Source organism: Lonchura striata, unplaced genomic scaffold (assembly GCF_046129695.1).
Source record: "Lonchura striata isolate bLonStr1 unplaced genomic scaffold, bLonStr1.mat Scaffold_85, whole genome shotgun sequence".
Lineage (NCBI taxonomy): Eukaryota > Metazoa > Chordata > Aves > Passeriformes > Estrildidae > Lonchura > Lonchura striata.
In genome coordinates, this window is record NW_027461188.1 from 455,739 (window position 1) to 473,899 (window position 18,161).

Below are 18,161 nucleotides of genomic sequence, written 5' to 3' on the forward strand. Positions count from 1 at the left end.
ATAACCAGTGTTAGAGGGGCCCTGTCTCTAGCCAGGGAGAGGCACGGGAAAACCGGATCTTCTGGACAGTGTGGATCCGATGGCCTGGCACATCAGAGCCACAAAAATATGATGCTTTAGTTGATACTGGTGCACAGTGTACTCTGATACCATCGGGACATGTGGGGGCAGAGCCTGTTTCCATTGCTGGTGTGACAGGGGGATCACAACAATTGACTCTGGTGGAAGCTGAGGTGAGCCTGACTGGGAAGGAGTGGAAGAAACACCCTATAGTGACTGGCCCAGATGCTCCGTGTATCCTAGGTATAGACTTCCTCCGGAACGGATATTACAAAGACCCAAAGGGACTCAGGTGGGCTTTTGGAATAGCCGCTGTAGAGGCAGAAGACATTAAGCAATTGAACACCTTGCCTGGACTGTCAGAAAACCCCTCTGCAGTAGGACTCCTAAGGGTGGAAGAACAACGCGTGCCAATTGCGACCTCGACAGTGCACCGCCGGCAGTATCGGACGGATCGAGATGCCGTGATCCCCATCCACAAAATGATTCGGGAGCTGGAGAGCCAAGGGGTGGTCAGCAAAACCCACTCACCCTTCAACAGCCCCATCTGGCCTGTGCGCAAATCTGACAAAGAATGGAGATTGACTGTGGACTATCGTGGCTTAAATGAAGTGACTCCACCGCTGAGCGCTGCTGTGCCGGACATGCTGGAACTCCAGTACGAGCTGGAGTCCAAGGCAGCAAAGTGGTATGCCACCATTGATATTGCTAATGCGTTTTTCTCCATTCCTCTGGCAGCAGAATGCAGGCCTCAGTTTGCTTTCACCTGGAGGGGCGTGCAGTACACCTGGAACCGACTGCCCCAGGGGTGGAAACACAGCCCCACCATCTGCCATGGACTGATCCAGGCTGCACTAGAAAAGGGTGAGGCTCCAGAACACCTGCAATACATTGATGACATCATTGTGTGGGGGAGCACAGCGGCAGAAGTGTTTGAGAAAGGTGAGAGGATCATCCAGATACTACTAGAAGCTGGTTTTGCCATCAAGAAGAGCAAAGTCAAGGGACCTGCCCGAGAGATCCAGTTCCTGGGAGTGAAATGGCAAGATGGACGGCGCCAGATTCCCACTGAGGTCATCAACAAGATCACAGCTATGTCCCCACCAACCAGCAAAAAGGAAACACAAGCTTTCCTGGGTGCCATAGGTTTCTGGAGAATGCACATTCCTGAGTATAGCCAGATTGTGAGCCCTCTTTATCTGGTTACCCGAAAGAAGAATGATTTCCACTGGGGCCCTGAGCAGCAACAAGCCTTCACCCAGATCAAGCAGGAGATCGCTCATGCTGTAGCCCTTGGCCCAGTCAGAACGGGACCAGAGGTCAAGAATGTGCTCTACTCTGCAGCCGGGAACCATGGGTTGTCTTGGAGCCTTTGGCAGAAAGTGCCTGGGGAGACTCGAGGCCGACCACTGGGATTCTGGAGCCGAAGTTACAGAGGGTCTGAAGCCAACTACACTCCCACAGAGAAGGAAATCTTGGCTGCCTTTGAAGGAGTTCAAGCCGCCTCGGAAGTAATTGGCACAGAAACACAACTCCTCCTGGCACCCCGACTACCGGTGCTGGGGTGGATGTTTAAAGGAAAGGTTCCTACTACCCACCATGCCACTGACGCCACATGGAGCAAATGGATTGCCCTCATCACTCAACGCGCCCGTATTGGAAACCTGAATCGCCCTGGGATTTTGGAGATAATTACGAACTGGCCAGGAGGTGAAAACTTTGGTCTCACTGATGATGAGGAGCAGGTACAAGTGGCAAGGGCTGAAGAAGCTCCACCATACAACCAACTACCAGCAGAGGAGACCTGCTACGCTCTTTTCACTGACGGTTCCTGTCGCATCGTAGGGATGAACCAGAAGTGGAAAGCAGCCGTATGGAGCCCCACACGCCAAGTTGCACAAGCTACCGAAGGAGAAGGTGGATCGAGCCAACTCGCTGAACTCAAGGCCGTTCAGCTGGCTCTGGACATTGCTGAAAGGGAAAAGTGGCCAAAGCTCTACCTTTATACTGATTCATGGATGGTAGCCAATGCTCTGTGGGGCTGGCTGGGAAGGTGGAGAAAGGCCAACTGGCAACGTAGAGGAAAGCCAATCTGGGCTGCTGATATATGGAAAGACATTGCCTCTCGGGTGGAAAAGCTGACGGTGAAAGTCCGTCATGTAGATGCCCATGTCCCCAAAAGTCGGGCTAATGAGGAGCACCGAAACAACGAGCAGGTAGATCAGGCAGCAAAAATAGAGGTGTCAAAGATAGACTTAGATTGGCACCATAAGGGGGAGTTGTTCCTGGCTCGATGGGCTCATGATGCCTCAGGTCATCAGGGCAGAGATGCCACCTACAAGTGGGCACGAGACCGAGGGGTGGATCTAACCATGGACAGTGTTTCCCAGGTTATCCATGACTGTGAGACATGTGCTGCCATCAAACAGGCCAAGAGGGTGAAACCCCTATGGTATGGTGGGCGGTGGTCCAAGTACAAGTATGGGGAGGCCTGGCAGATTGACTACATCACACTGCCCCAGACACGCCAAGGCAAGCGCTACGTGCTGACCATGGTAGAAGCCACCACTGGATGGCTGGAGACTTTCCCTGTACCTCATGCCACTGCCCGGAACACCATCTTAGGCTTGGAAAAGCAAGTCCTGTGGAGACACGGCACCCCTGAGAGAATTGAGTCTGACAACGGCACCCATTTCAAGAACAGCCTTATCAACACCTGGGCCAGAGAACATGGTATCGAATGGATATATCATATTCCCTATCATGCTCCAGCTGCCGGCAAAGTTGAACGGTGCAACGGACTCCTTAAGACTACCCTGAAGGCACTCGGTGGGGGAACATTTAGAAACTGGGAAATTAACCTGGCAAAAGCAACCTGGATGGTCAACACCCGGGGGTCTGTCAATCGAGCTGGCCCTGCTCAGTCAGAACCCTTACACGCAGTAGATGGAGATAAGGTCCCTGTAGTACATATGAAAGGTATTTTAGGGAAAACTGTTTGGATTAATCCCACCTCAGGCAAAGACCAACCCATTCGTGGGATTGTCTTTGCTCAAGGACCTGGTTACACTTGGTGGGTAATGCAGGAAGATGGGGAGACCCGCTGTGTACCACAGGGAAACTTAGTCTTAAGAGAGAACTGGGTGTAAGATTTCATGGTGTGCAGATGGAAATAGAATAAGGGGTGGATAATGTCCTGGGTTGTAAGATAAGCTTGTATTCCATTTGCCATCTGTCGAAGGCGAACCGGTTGGACAGGTTTTTTTGTTATCTCTCTCAGAGACAATGGTTTGTGTATACACCTTTGACTGATTCAATGAAAGGCTGAAAAAAATGTAACACCGTGAGGGGTCCCACCCAGAGGGGGGAAGCAGCTCTCCCTCTTCTTCGCGGGACTCCGAGAGAAGCAGCTCTCTCTCTCTCTCTTTGCGGGATTCCGAGAGAAGCAGCTCTCTCTCTCTTCGCGGGATTCCGAGAGAAGCAGCTCTCCCTCTTCTTCGCGGGACTCCGAGAGAAGCAGCTCTCTCTCTCTCTTCGCGGAATTCCCAGAAAAGCAGCTCTCGCTCTCTCTCTCTTCGGCGGCACTCGCAGCGAAGCAGCCGGCGCGCGCAGAGGCGACGGCAGCGGAGCTCAGAGGCAACCCCGGCGCAGAGGAAGACCGGCCCCACTGCCACCAGATCTTCAGAGGAAAATTATACCCTTTCTAAAGATCACCACTTCAGCTGCAACTCATCAACTATTGCAAGGGAAAGCAATTGTCCCAGCAAAACCTGATACTGGCATTCCTCAGGTTCTAGACTTTTTCTTTCACTAGTTTTGTTTGTACCAATTGCATTTGCCTTTTTAAATTGTTGTCTAGTTTTCTCCTAGTAAAGAATTGTTACTCCCACTCCCATATCTTTGCCTGAGAGCCTTCTAATTTAAAGATCCTCGTAATTCAGAGGGAGGGGGGTTTGCCGTTCTCCATTGCACAGGAGGCTTTGCCCTCTTTCACAGACTCCTGTCTTGTCTAACCAAGACACTCCCCTTATCTACAAGTGCCCGGCCCTATCTCCAGGCAGATTCACTCCTTGACTCTGTTTTGTCCTTCCCGGGTCCTCTTTGGTTTTGGGATTATTCTCGGTGCCCTCATTCCCTGTCCTTTTGTAGCCGTTTGTGGATCAGGAGGCCTGGCTGCCACCTGCATGCCCTGGCTCAGCTGCTGGATGAGCTGCACTGCCAAGGTGTGGAGCATGGTAAAAAGATGAGAGTTGCTGCAGCACAGAGGAGGAGAAGCAGCATTCCTTTATCCCCTGGTGTGCTGGGGAGCCAGGTACATTGTCCCCACTTTGCCCCAGCAGTGTTAATTTGCATTTCTAAAGCTCCTGTCCAGGCTACCTGTTTAAACATTAAGGGGTCACCTTTAAATCTCTTCTAGTGATGCATCCTAAAGGTGAACTTCGAAAAACCCAGATCAAAATTTTTCTATCTTTTACAGCTACGCAAAAACATAGAGAAAAAATCCCAAGATAATTCAGTTTTTTTCTAATTCCCCTCGGAAGGAAAACTCATTCTCACATCCTTTACCCAAACCTAACCAGCTATATAGAAGTATGAGTAATAAAAAAATACTCTAATGCTCTAAACTTTGCACTGAAACTTCAGGAAAAAGAAAAACTTCACTAATCTTTTTAGTGTTAGAGTCAAGGCATTCCTTGATTCTGGCCAGGATGTGCAACAAAAATCATTCCATTCTCACATAACCCGGGTGTGCCAAGAAAATAGTTCCATTACATGTGGGTTTTACTCGATTTTTCCCAAACTTGTGTAGTCTGAAGCAATCTAAATCCACTGGTTTAATGTTCTGTAGTTTCAACTTGTGCAGTTTTTAGTATTTGGTTTCCTCTTGGACCCGGATTTCTTTGCTTGTGCTGTTAATGAGGTGGGATGTGCTGGATTTCCTTCTCAGCCTTTTGCAGACCAGGTGTCTGCAGCCCTGCCGGGGGCAGTGTCTGGGGTAGGTGTTGGTTGCTGTTTGCTGCTGGGGTTGATGTTTTGCTGCTGGTCGTTGTCTTTGTGGGTATCTTTTGGGCCATTCCCAGTGTGTTGAGATGTTAAACTCATCTCCACTGAGTGGTGTAACATCCCTTAACAAAACCTTTAACATTTCTTTCCCCAAGGCCAAGGCAAAGCAAGCCTGAGTAGAGAAATCAAAGGTTAACAATGTTCAAGTCTGTGAGCTGGTCTATTTTCCATGGATGCACTGGCAGGCAGGGCAGTGTGTGAGTGTGAGTGAGAGCCCGAGTGGAATTGTCCCGGTGTCTCCCCAGCAGCTGTGGCAGTGCAGGCCCAGCGAGCACTGAAGCTGCAGCAGTGGCAGCAAGGGCTGGCCCCGGTGGCTGGAGCTGCCCAAGGAGGGTGGCCAGGCCGAGGATTTCAGCAGAGGAGGTGTGGGCAGGCCCAGGGCCTTGCCCCGCTGTGGAGCCCTGGCTGCTGCTGCGCTGCCTTCAGTGCAGGCTCAGGGGGGCCTCCCATCCTCCTGCTGCAGGCGGGAAGTGCAAATCTCCGGGGCTGCAGAGACCTGGAGCCCAGGCTGAGGGGTCCCCCCATGTTCAGCTGTGCTGGCGGCTGTTTCTGGCCTCGGGGCCCCTTGGCATGGGCCACGCCACTTGGCCACCAGTGGTGCTGCTTTGCACTCCTTAGGCAGAGCCCATGTCCTGCTTGGATGTTGGCAGCAGCAAAGTGCCAAGGCAGGCTCTGTGCCAGCCCAGCTTCCTGTGGGAGAGATTGCACCAGAGACAGGATTCTGGCCACAGACTGCTTTAAATGTGCATCCCTTATCTCCACCCTGCACTAGGTGGAAAATAACCAGGGTAAGGAATTCCAGAGATCAATTGCAAGGGGAAATAATTGAATATCTGCCCTGGCTCTGGCTCTTCTTCTTACCCAAGCCAATGGCAAAAGCCGTACCCATGGCATCTTGGTTTCTATCCCCAGCTTCCAGAGGTGTTTCTTTCTTTCCCCATTCATTCTTTGTACCCATCCTGAGCTCTGGGGTTGCCAGGGGTTCTGGAGGTCCCATTGTATTCCTAAAGCTGCCATAACCCCCTGGAGGATCTTTCCTGTAAAATGAGTTCTGCTCTCTGAGTCTGTTGCTTCCACAATCCCTTTTGTTGGAATTATGTCTTTTAGAAATACCTTAATAAGTGATCCAGTGGTTGCTGAGCAATCAGAATTGCTTTTGCCCCCCTGTTAGGTGAGATGGTGTCACCAGAAGATATTGAAGCCTTCCTGCTCAGGGCATTTCAGTGCCAGGCTCTTACAAGCACACACAGCTGTGCTGGTTGAGCTGACCATGGGGGTAACCTGCACTTTGTCTGATTCCCTTTCCTCAATAACAGCGTGTCTTGGAACTCTTTTCCCTTCTGCTGCCCTTGAAGAGCCATCCACAAAGACATTTTCTGCCTCAGGCCAGGCAATGTCTCCTGAATCTCCCCCAGGCTGGGTCTGGAGCTGTGTCACTTGAATGCAGTGCTGGGTTTCTTCCCAGCCCCTCTGTGGGCTGTTCAAACAGGAGGCTGGGTTAAACCCTTCCCCTGTCCTCAGTTCTGAATCCTCCTGTGCCACTGAACAAGTTTCACACTGTAATAACCGAGCACTGCTCATCCATTGCGAGGCTCTTTTGGTGATCAAAGCTTGAACTTGATGGCAGACTGGAACAGTCGGAGATCCTGTTGAGCTTTTGGGCCTCAGTTCCCGTTGAAGCTGTGGCTGCACAATTCTGCAGGCAATGAGGCCACTCTGGCCACTGGGTGAAACATTTTGGCCCAAGGATTCCTTTGGCATGGCCCTGTTGAACATTCCCCTACAATTCCAATTTCTTTTCTGAGTCTGGAAGAGCCCCAGCTGAGGCATCAATATTTTTGGTTGTTCATTTTCCCAAGTTTTGCTCACTTTCTCCTGTCCATACCACAGCATGGAGGCTGTCTGAGGTTAAAAAGTCCTACAATGTTCTGGCTGGAAAGAGAATCCTCAATCCAGGCTGTGTAATTCCCTATTAATCCTTTGAATTGTCTCAGGTCGTTTTTGGTCCTGGGAAATGTTACTTCTGAGATTCCCCAGACCCTCTCTGGGTCAATCCACCAGGAATCTTCAGTCCCACTATTTCCCAAATGTAACCTTTTTCTCCATCATTTGAACTTCTTTTTAAGATACTCAAAAGGTATTTTTTAGATAGCAAATTGAGCTATTTCACAGGGGCTTTGTCTGCCACTTCTCCTTGTCCTCCTCATTGGAGCCATCTGATTCCCTGACTGGCAGGATAGGAGTGCTGTAGGGAGACATCCCTGGCTCCAAAAGCCCTGCCTTTAGCAGGGACTCCATACCAGGCTGTGAGCCCTTCCTTCCCTCCCCTGGAACAGGGTGTTGCTTTTAGACACCACTTGTCCTGGTTGCTTCCAAGTAATTTGGAGAGGCTCCGCATCAAATTTTCCGTCTTTCCATGGGGCTGCCCACACCTCTGGGTTCCCTTCAGCACAGGCCTTCCCAGACATTTGACACAAAGGTACAGCAGCAATAGCCTCTGTATCACCTTTTACAATATTCCAATGCCACCATCAAATTCCTTCCTAGTTAATAACAATCACAGTAGGAAGAAAGGAAGAAAAAGAAATTAGTTTATTTCAAACCTATCCCCCACAGCTCCTAATAGTGATTGAACAAATGACACCAGCTCAGCTTTCCCATTTATTCCCTTAATAATGAAAACACTCCTTTACAATTTTCCCCCGTTAGGTGTAAGATTCAGAGTGGATGGAGAGGCCCCTGTGTCCATCAGGAGAGGCCTCCTCTGGATGCAGACCCAGCCTGAATGTTCTCCAGGGCTCCAGTGTGGTGGGTCCCCGGTGGGATGGGAGCTCAGAGAGCCCTGCCAATCCATGTCCATGCAGGGGTGGACTTGCTCCTGCTGAGGGTGCTGCTGTCTGTGCTTGCAGTGTCCTTGGGCTGCAGCTGGAGCCCTGACTCCTTCCCAGGGGCTGTTTGGGTGGGCTCTGCCCTGGCCAGGAGGGCAATGCCTCTGCCAGGTGCTTGTGGCCGACCCCGTCATGCCCTGGGTGCTGGGGCCCCCTTGGGCCCTGGGGTTGATCCCTCAGGGGCTGTGGGAACTCTGCCATGGCCTTTGCCTTCAGCTTGGCCTTTTGCTCATCCCTTCTTGCCTTCAGCTGCTGTGCCCTTGTGCCCAAGTGCTGCAGGGCTTCTTGTGCCACTCCTGCAGCCCCGGTCACTGCCTGTGGGTGCTCATCCTCTGAGAGCTGCTGAGCTTTCTGCAAAACCTTTCCTTTCTGCAGGGACCCAGACCAAATCCTGAACAGCAAATCCTGATCCTTCATGTGCACTCTGCATTTCCCAGCTGTTCCTTTGTTTTCCCCGTTGTGCTCAGGGTCCCTGCCCAGCCCGTGTGGCAGAGCCGGTGCCTGTCCTGCCGCAGTGTCCAAAGGCGGCCCCCCCGGCGGGCAGGGCCGGCAGCTCCCTGGGGCCGGGCAGCGGCCGGGGCGTCCCGCAGCCTCCTGGGGGCCGGGGGCCACTGCCGGCCCTGCCCGGGGCTGGTGGGGTCAGGCAGCGCCCGGCGCTGAGCCCCGGCTGCCCCACAGCCCCGGCCCGGCCCCGCAGCTCCCCACAGGCCCCAGCCCGTGCTCCCGGTGCCGCACCTCTGCGCCCGGTGCTGCCGCTGCCACCGCAGAGAAACCCCTGGCATCCTGACCTCCTGCTTTTCCTCTCCTGGAAACCGGGGATGGAAAGGATCTGGATCAGCTGGCAAATGTGAGGATAAGACCCTGCTGAAAAACATTTCAGTCCTCTGTATTTTTCTCTTTCTCCTCTTTTCCATCATCCTTTTTCTTACCACATAGATTCCTCCTGCTGCTTCTTACCTGAACCATATTCCTGCACACTTCTCTTCACCCGATCCCTTCCCAGCACACCAACCCCATCCATCCCCTGTTGTCCAAATCCCTTCTCCCCTTCCCTTATTGCCCCCCTTGGGTGTCCATGTCCTTAATTACCTCTGGGGAAATATGCAAACTACCTCAACATTCTCCCAGGGGACCCTTCAGAGACATTTTGGGATAATCATCACTTTGGCCAGGACCCTCCCTGGCTTTCCCTTTTCTCCCCTCCATGGGTGCCCTGCCATGTTCACTCCCCGAGGATCCCAGGGCACTCACTGATGAGATTTTCAGTGCTCTCTCCCTGCTGACTCTTCACAGACCCCCTGATGTGTCACTCATCTGTCTCCTGGTCACTCCCGGGTCCCAAATCAATCCCCAGTGCCACTGCCAGCCAAGGGAGCCGATCACCCAAAGTGGGTGAGGCACCTTCAGCTGCACTCCCTGCCCGCCGCCCCGGAGGGTGGAAGGAATTCGGGATGAGCCCCAGGGTGTGCGGGAAAATTGACATCACCAGACGATTCTGTCCACAAAGAATACAGAGGAGTACTGTAAAAGTAATTTCATTTCTAAAACTGGGAGAGGCCATGGGACATTTCCCATGGGATCTCTCCAATTGTTGAAGGACACAGCCCTCCTTTTCATCCTAATTCTCCTGGCCACATCTCACTCTCTCTTTCCTAATTGGCTGAAGTACTTGAGAGCTACAGATATCCCAGTCCACCTACTACATACACCATTAATATGCACCCCACTTTCATATAGCAAACGATATTAATGGCTCTGTTAAGTCTTTGTTGTTCTTCTGGAAGTTCATGAATAGAGCAGGACCTTGGCTGAGCAGCAGTCTGTGTCATCAATTAATAAAATTTTCTGAAACCGATGTCTTCTCCTGTCACTTCCTTACATAAAAAAGTTGCCTGGCCCTATCTCCGAGCAGCTTTAGAGCATCTGTTTGTAAAGACACTTTCCTGTGGTTCCTTCCATGGGGTCCCCCGTTTGTGGGACATCCCCCCTGGAGCAGGGTGTCCCCTCTGTGCTGCAGCCCCAGGGCTCGGGCCGAGCTCAGCCAATCAGAGCCCGCGGCGCTGATGACTCACCAGTTGCCAGGCAGACTCGCAGCTCCCCGCGTTCCCCACCTGGACCCACCTGCGCCCCCCCTCGGCCCCATGGCCCCGCGAGGGGAATTTGGGGAGGTGGGAGTGGGGCAGCGCCAAGGCCGGGCCCCCCCGCGCTGTCCTGGCGGGAGCGGCTGCAGTGGGGACCGAGTGCGGGCGGGAGCGGCCGAGAGCCCAGCGCTGCCCCAGCCCGACCTACCCCAGCTCCATCCCTGCCCCTGCGCTGGGATGCTGTGGGTGTGGGGGGAAGAGGCAGCCGGCAGTGGGTGCTGGGCCTGGGGGCAGGAGGAGAAGGGAAGGAGAAGCAGGCTTGAGGAACAGAATGGTCAAAGGATGCAGGTGGCAGGAGAGGGTGGGATTGTGCAGGAGAAGGAGGAATAGGAGGAGGAAGAGGAGTGTGAGGAAGAATAGGGACACCGGAGGAGGAGGAGCAGAAACAAGGATCACCACAAGGTTCCATACCTCCTTGTATCTATAGCCTCCCCTCAGCCCCAGGAGCATTGTCACCCCACATGCAGCACGTGACTGTTGAGGGGTTCCACGATTTTCACAGGGGTGAATCACGGCATTTCTCAGCTTTATTGGGTTAAATGTTGGTGCTTTATTTTTTTTAGGGGCTGAATCTTTATGTTTTGGAGGAATTTTTTACTGAATCTTGATGTTTGGGGAGGTTTTGATCTGTGTCTTAAAGTTTGGAGGATTTTTATGCTGAACCTTGGTGTTTTGGAGGTTCTTATAGACACACAATGCCCAATGACTTGGTGAGATGAAGTGGGGACAGGAGAAACTCCCAGTCCAAGATGCTCTGTTCTTTTTTTTTTCCCCCAGACCAGGATTTTTCATTCCCGGGGAGGAATGAAAATGGAGGAAATGGAGGATGAGGAAAAGCCCTGGAGATCCCGCACAAGGAGTGGCAGCAAACCCAGCCCAGGGAGCTGCAGGGAGGAAAGAGCCCTCCTGAGCCAGGAAGGTGGGCAGAGATCCAGCCAGAGCTCAGAGCTGGTGGAGAAGCCTCGTGGCAGGGAGAAGCCGCACAAGTGCTTGGAATGTGGGAAGGGTTTCAGCCGGAGCTCCCACCTGATCGAGCACCAGGTGATCCACACTGGGGAACGGCCCTACGAGTGTGAGGAATGTGGAAAGTGTTTCAGGTGGAGCTCCAGTTTGAGACTTCACCAGAGATTCCACACCGGGGAGAGGCCCTTTGAGTGTGGGGAGTGTGGGAGGAGCTTCAGCCAGAACTCCATTCTGATCCAACATCAGAGGATCCACACTGGGGAAAAGCCCTTTGAGTGTGGGGAATGTGGGAAGAGCTTCAGCCAGAGGAGCAGCCTGATACAGCACTCGGTAATCCACACTGGGGAAAAGCCCTTTGAGTGTGGTAAATGTGGGATGAGCTTCAGCCAGAAGGGCTACCTGATGCAACACCAGAGGATCCACACTGGGGAAAAACCCTATGAGTGTGGGGAATGTGGGAAGAGCTTCAGGCACAGCTCTGGCCTGAGGAGACACGAGAGGATCCACACTGGAGAAAAGCCCTACGAGTGTGGGGTGTGTGGGATGAGCTTCAGCCTCAACTCCCAGCTTACGGAACACAAAAAGATCCATACTGGGGAAAAGCCCTACAAGTGTGGGGAATGTGGGAAGAGTTTCAGAGAAAGCTCAGCCCTGATTCGGCACCAGGTGATCCACACTGGGGAACGGCCCTATGAGTGCTTGGAATGTGGGAAGAGCTATGGGTGGCACTCAGACCTGAGAAAGCACCAGCGCATCCACAGCGGGGAGAAGCCCTACGAGTGTCCCCAGTGTGGGAAGAGGTTTCAGATCAGCTCCAGTCTCCTCGTACATCAGCGGAGTCACACCGAGGAGAGGCCCTACCGCTGCCCCGACTGCGGGAAGGGCTTCAAGCACAACTCCGACCTCACCGAGCACCGGCACATCCACACCGGGGAGAGGCTCTACGAGTGTGGGAAGTGTGGGAAGAGCTTCTCACAGAGATCAGTTTTGATCAAACACCAACGGAGGCGCCACTAAGGGGGGAAGCCCTGTGAGTTCCCCAAGGGTGGGAAGAGCTTCTTATGCTCCTCCCAGCTCCATTCCCTATGGGAGGATCCACGTTGGATGATCCTCAGTGACCTTCATTAGGCAGTCTTGGTGATCTATGGGCCTGGTTATCTGTGTTGGGAAGACACTTGGCTGGGAGGCTCCACATCTTCCTCATTCCCTGTGGGCACCTAGATAAACCCAGTGGCAGGAACATCCATTGGGGCACAGACCAACAATGGGAATTCCTTGGGGAGAGCAGATTTAATGACTTCCAACTCCATAAAATCTTTTGCATTCAATCCTATCTTCTGGTGGCATCAAGGAATACTGAATGGTCTTGGAGGTATGTCCTAGGTTGACTATTTGATGCTTGTATCTCCAGTTGTTTGTTGTGTTTATGGTGAATTATAATTTTTGCACCTTTAAGACTTGTTCCGAGAGCAAAGGAGGGAGAGAAGGGCAGAGTTTGTTTTCAGAAACTGCACTCACTCCTCCACATTCCTGCTCCTGGGCCAGGTTGTTGCAGATGGACAGACAGAGGTACAGAGCTCTCCTTTGCTGTTAATTAGTTTTAGCTAGCTGTGGCAGAGAAGTTCCCTGGACTGTGGCTGTTTTTCCCTTTTCTTTGGACCTGTTTAAACCTGCTCTGGCCTGAACACCCAGAAGAGCACCGGCAGCTCACACCTGTGGCCCAGCGGGCCAGGCCTGGACTGTGGCATTTCCAGCACCGGAGGGACTGATAAGAGACTGAGTGAGCTGAGCTACAACCCACGGAGGGACTTCCTGAGTTTGTCTCTCTTTTAGAGCAGCAAGAGGTTTTATTGTTTAATATTGTTTAGGTTTTATTCTTTAAAAAACAGTTTTTTCCACTGTTCTCCAAGGAGATATTTTTCCCAAACTGGCTGGGGGAGGAGCCAATTGAATCTGCTTTCCAGAGGAATCCCTTTGGAGGTTCTCTCCCAAATTTGCTCTGAACCAGGACAAGGTCTTTTCCAACTTCAGGGATTCCACGATTTTGATTTCCTATTGCCCAAGGGTGTCTTCTGCAGCCAGATGGTGGAAAAACTGGGGAAAAGACCAAGATTTTGGAGACAGTGGGGTAGAAACTCCACCAAAAAGGTTCTTCCCTCCACCCAAGCACGTGGATCCTCAGCCAGCATGGACATGGAAGTCTTTCTTTTGGCTTTGATTTTGTTTTCATTTCTCTTTATCCCTTTAAAATATCCAATATTGAAGTAAAAATAGACATTGAACTAAGTTAGTGGATGTGGTCATGGTAGGACACAGACATGGTGGGACACGTGTAAGAATGTGCCCTCTGTTGACAGAGTAAACAAGTTAACCTTTTGTTCCCTTAAAAAGGACAAAAGGCCAGGTGTTTCTCTCCTCAATTTGGTTTAAAGACACCTCATAGGACCTCTGGGACTTCACCTCAAACTTAAGGGTAGCTAATTGGACAGGAGCCAAAAAGTCCCACCTAAGCAATTCCCTAGAAAAGAAGAGAACAAAAGAAGTTAATTGCTTTTGTGAAGTGTTTTAGTAAGAGCAAGAACCCTTGCCCTGACTTGGCTTTTCTCTGTAAAAAGCTTTTTTATTTTTGCCTTTTATTAAAACTTTTTATTTCCAACACTGTCACATGAGCCATCCTGCTTGTTTTATGCCACATGAGGTAGCTGAGCTATCAAGGGTATAATGCTTATCTCTGAGAGCTTATAAGACCAGGCTCAAAAAGAGAAAAAGCATTAGACATGGAGAGTGACATGGGCACGCATGGACATGGAGGGGGACAGGGCCATCCCTAGGGACATGGGGAGACACAGGCATGGATGGAGACATGGGGGACAGTGACAGGGATGGAAACATGGTGGGGAGACAGCCATGGGTGAGGACATGGTGGGACATGGCCAGTGACAAGTGGGGACATGGCCATGGCCGGTGCCATGGGAGGAACTTGCAGGGGATGAGGGGGATGCTGGGTTTGAAGGAGTTGAGGGTTCCTGTGTGTCCTGGGTTGTAAGATAAGCTTGTATTCCATTTGCCATCTGTTGAAGAAAAAACCGGTTGGACAGGTTTTTGTTATCTCTCTCAGAGACAATGGTTTTGCCCTGTAGAGGCAATAGTTTGTTTATACACCATTGACTGATTCAATGAAGGGCTGGTAAATGTAACACCGTGAGGGGTCCCACCCAGAGGGGGGAAGCCAAGCACTCTATTGTTGTTTAAAGGGGTAGCTTTTTGGGGAGAGGAGGCAGCTCTCTGGGCGGGACTCCGAGAGAAGCAGCTCTCTCTCTCTTCGCGGGATTTCTGGGGGAAGCAGCTCTCGCTCGCTCTCTCTTCGGCGGCACTCGCAGCGAAGCAGCCGGCGCGCGCTGAGCCGACGGCGGCGGAGCTCAGAGGCAACCCCGGCACAGAGGAAGACCGGCCCCACTGCCACCAGATCTCCAAAGGAAAACTGTACCCTTCTAAAGATCACCTCTGCAGCTGCAACTCATCAACTATTGCAAGGGAAGCAATTGTCCCAGCAGAACTGATACTGGCATTCCCCAGGTTCTGGACTTTTTTCTTTCACTGGTTTTGTTTGTACCGATTGCATTTGCCTTTTTTTTTTTTTTAAATTGTTGTCTAGTTTTCTCCTAGTAAAGAATTGTTACTCCCACTCCCATATCTTTGCCTGAGAGCCTTTTAATTTAAAGATCCTGGTAATTCAGAGGGAGGGGGGTTTGCCGTTCTCCATTGCACAGGAGGCTTTGCCCTCTTTTACAGACTCCTGTCTTGTCGAACCAAGACAGAATTTGGCGCATCAACGTGAGGCCCGAGGGCATTGAGAGGGAAAAAGGATTAACAGTTCTTAAGTAATTTGGTTTTTTGTTGTGTGTAAAAACATCTTCAGCATCACCATGTGGTCTAGTTTACCTTGGTTTGGGTGGCATGTGATCGTAGCTATACTTTTCCCATTTGCAGACCCTTATCTAAAAATGGGTCCTATAACTAAGGCTACGGTGTCTGTTATCAAGTTTGGCTTCTGGGTTAATTGGGTGAGGAATTCATGGATCTTTAATTTCCTCTGGAAGGCAGGTACATGGATTCATAGCTACCACACGTTAAGTGTATGTTTTTGGGGTTACTTTAATAACGGTACCTACTGCGAGGAAATAGCACCTGGGCAAACTTTCTCCCAAACTTTTAACCATCTTTTTGGGTCTGCTCCACCAGTTCTCAAAGGGTTAAGATCCTTTCTAAGTGCTAATGATACCATACAATGGGTGGTGTTGCTGATAGTCCTGTTATATTTAGCATTCAGAGATAAGGGAAGATTAACCTGGATAACTACCCTCACACCTACACCACAGACTCGAGATGCTGCTGCTCCAGAGCCTGACCCTGCCCCACAGCCCACCTCAGAAATGAACCGCCCAGATTGGGTGAGGATTCTGGTTAAGGAGATACAAGAGATGCTGAAGGAGTGCATTTCCCCAGCTGGTGAGAAACCGGCCCTTTGCCTTGAGGAGGGACAGTCTAATAGTACAGCTGTGGAACCCACTAATGTTACAACTGTCCAGGTTCCAGCTGAACCACAAGGGCAGTCACGGTCAGCAGCAGTGGCCCCGGTAGAAACAAGGAAGTCTAAGGTGAAAGCAGAGCACCCTGCAGATAGGGACAGGAATGGAGGAACCTCACAACCCACAGGGGAGCCAGAGATTGCTATCATCACCGAGTCCCTGACGTACGAAAGTCTTCGCAATCTGCATAAAGACATTGTGCGACGAGGGCGTGAGGCTTATGCTACCTGGCTACTCTGGGTTTGGGATCTTATGGGTACAGGCGTGCAGCTGGACGGTGGTGAGGCAAGGAACTTAGGACCCTTGACCCAGGACTCGGGTATAAATCAGGTTTTTGTAAGGGAACCAGGGTCCCTTTCTCTCTGGGAGCGGCTCTTAATGAGTGTCAGGGAGAGGTTTGTCCACAGAGAGAGAATGCAAGAGCACCATCATAGAATGCGCTGGAAGACCCTCGAGGAAGGGATCCAACAGCTGAGGGAAGTGGCAGTATTGGAGGTACTCTTTGGGAGGGATGGACGACACAATGATGACCCTGACAAGGTCAGGTGTACGGGACAAATGCTGTGGAGTCTGGCAAATCTTGGGCCATCTCAATACGCCACCTTCATTGCAACAATCAATGCTGACACCCACCGGGAGACAATAGGTTCTGTTGCCAACAAACTTAGGAATTATGAGAGTATGATTAATGGCCCAATGCAGGCTCATATCTCAGCTGTGATTAAGGAGTTTAAAGAGGAGATGAGGGAGGAGATAAGGAAGGTTAATACAGCACCCGTGAGAGTCACAGGCCCCAGAATCAGCACCCAACAATCCCCAGCTAGAGAGAGAGGGTACACCCCAAGGGCTAATCTGTGGTTCTTCCTGCGTGACCATGGGGAAGACATGGGGAGGTGGGATGGGAAACCCACTTCTGTCCTGGCAGCACGGGTCCGTCAACTCAAGGAGGGAAACTCTAACCGGGGGAGTTCCACCAAAGTGAAGGTAGCCTCAACCTCCCGTGACCAAGCTTGTGGGTACGATCTGTCAGACCCCCTTGAAGGGACCTCTAGTATGTATGCCCAGGAAAGGAATAATAACCAGTGTTAGAGGGGCCCTGTCTCTAGCCAGGGAGAGGCACGGGAAAAGCGGATCTTCTGGACAGTGTGGATCCGATGGCCTGGCACATCAGAGCCACAAAAATATGATGCTTTATTTGATACTGGTGCACAGTGTACTCTGATACCATCGGGACATGTGGGGGCAGAGCCTGTTTCCATTGCTGGTGTGACAGGGGGATCACAACAATTGACTCTGGTGGAAGCCGAGGTGAGCCTGACTGGGAAGGAGTGGAAGAAACATCCTATAGTGACTGGCCCAGATGCTCCGTGTATCCTAGGCATAGACTTCCTCCGGAACGGATATTACAAAGACCCAAAGGGACTCAGGTGGGCTTTTGGAATAGCCGCTGTAGAGGCAGAAGACATTAAGCAATTGAACGCCTTGCCTGGACTGTCAGAGAACCCCTCTGCAGTAGGACTCCTAAGGGTGGAAGAGCAACGCATGCCAATTGCGACCTCGACACTGCACGGCTGGCAGTATCGGATGGATCGAGATGCCGTGATCCCCATCCACAAAATGATTCGGGAGTTGGAGAGCCAAGGGGTGGTCAGCAAAACCCACTCACCCTTCAACAGCCCCATCTGGCCTGTGCGCAAATCTGACAAAGAATGGAGATTGACTGTGGACTATTGTGGCTTAAATGAAGTGACTCCACCGCTGAGCGCGGCTGTGCCGGACATGCTGGAACTCCAGTACGAGCTGGAGTCCAAGGCAGCAAAGTGGTATGCCACCATTGATATTGCTAATGCGTTTTTCTCCATTCCTCTGGCAGCAGAACGCAGGCCTCAGTTTGCTTTCACCTGGAGGAGCGTGCAGTACACCTGGAACTGACTGCCCCAGGGGTGGAAACACAGCCCCACCATCTGCCATGGACTGATCCAGGCTGCACTAGAAAAGGGTGAGGCTCCAGAACACCTGCAATACATTGATGACATCATTGTGTGGGGGAGCACAGCGGCAGAAGTGTTTGAGAAAGGTGAGAGGATCATCCAGATACTACTAGAAGCTGGCTTTGCCATCAAGAAGAGCAAAGTCAAGGGACCTGCCCGAGAGATCCAGTTCCTGGGAGTGAAATGGCAAGATGGACGGCGCCAGATTCCCACTGAGGTCATCAACAAGATCACAGCTATGTCCCCACCAACCAGCAAAAAGGAAACACAAGCTTTCCTAGGTGCCATAGGTTTCTGGAGAATGCACATTCCCGAGTATAGGCAGATTGTGAGCCCTCTTTATCTGGTTACCCGAAAGAAGAATGATTTCCACTGGGGCCCTGAGCAGCAACAAGCCTTCACCCAGATCAAGCAGGAGATCGCTCATGCTGTAGCCCTTGGCCCAGTCAGGATGAGACCAGAGGT

At 51.6% G+C, this 18,161-nt stretch overlaps 2 protein-coding genes across 2 annotated transcripts in view; one reads left to right on the top strand and one right to left on the bottom strand.

Moving 5' to 3' along the window:
* LOC144248765 (uncharacterized) overlaps window positions 1-18,161 on the bottom strand; it is a 646,176-nt gene that overhangs the window by 391,767 nt on the left and 236,248 nt on the right. The gene's annotated exons all lie outside the window — the stretch shown is intronic.
* The window catches only part of LOC144248744 (uncharacterized), a 51,991-nt gene continuing 44,678 nt past the window's right edge, over window positions 10,849-18,161 (top strand). The window contains exons 1-2 of the mRNA XM_077790738.1: window positions 10,849-10,863; window positions 11,069-12,125. Of these exons, the coding sequence (XP_077646864.1) occupies window positions 10,849-10,863; window positions 11,069-12,125 (1,072 nt within the window). The remainder of the gene's footprint in view (window positions 10,864-11,068; window positions 12,126-18,161) is intronic.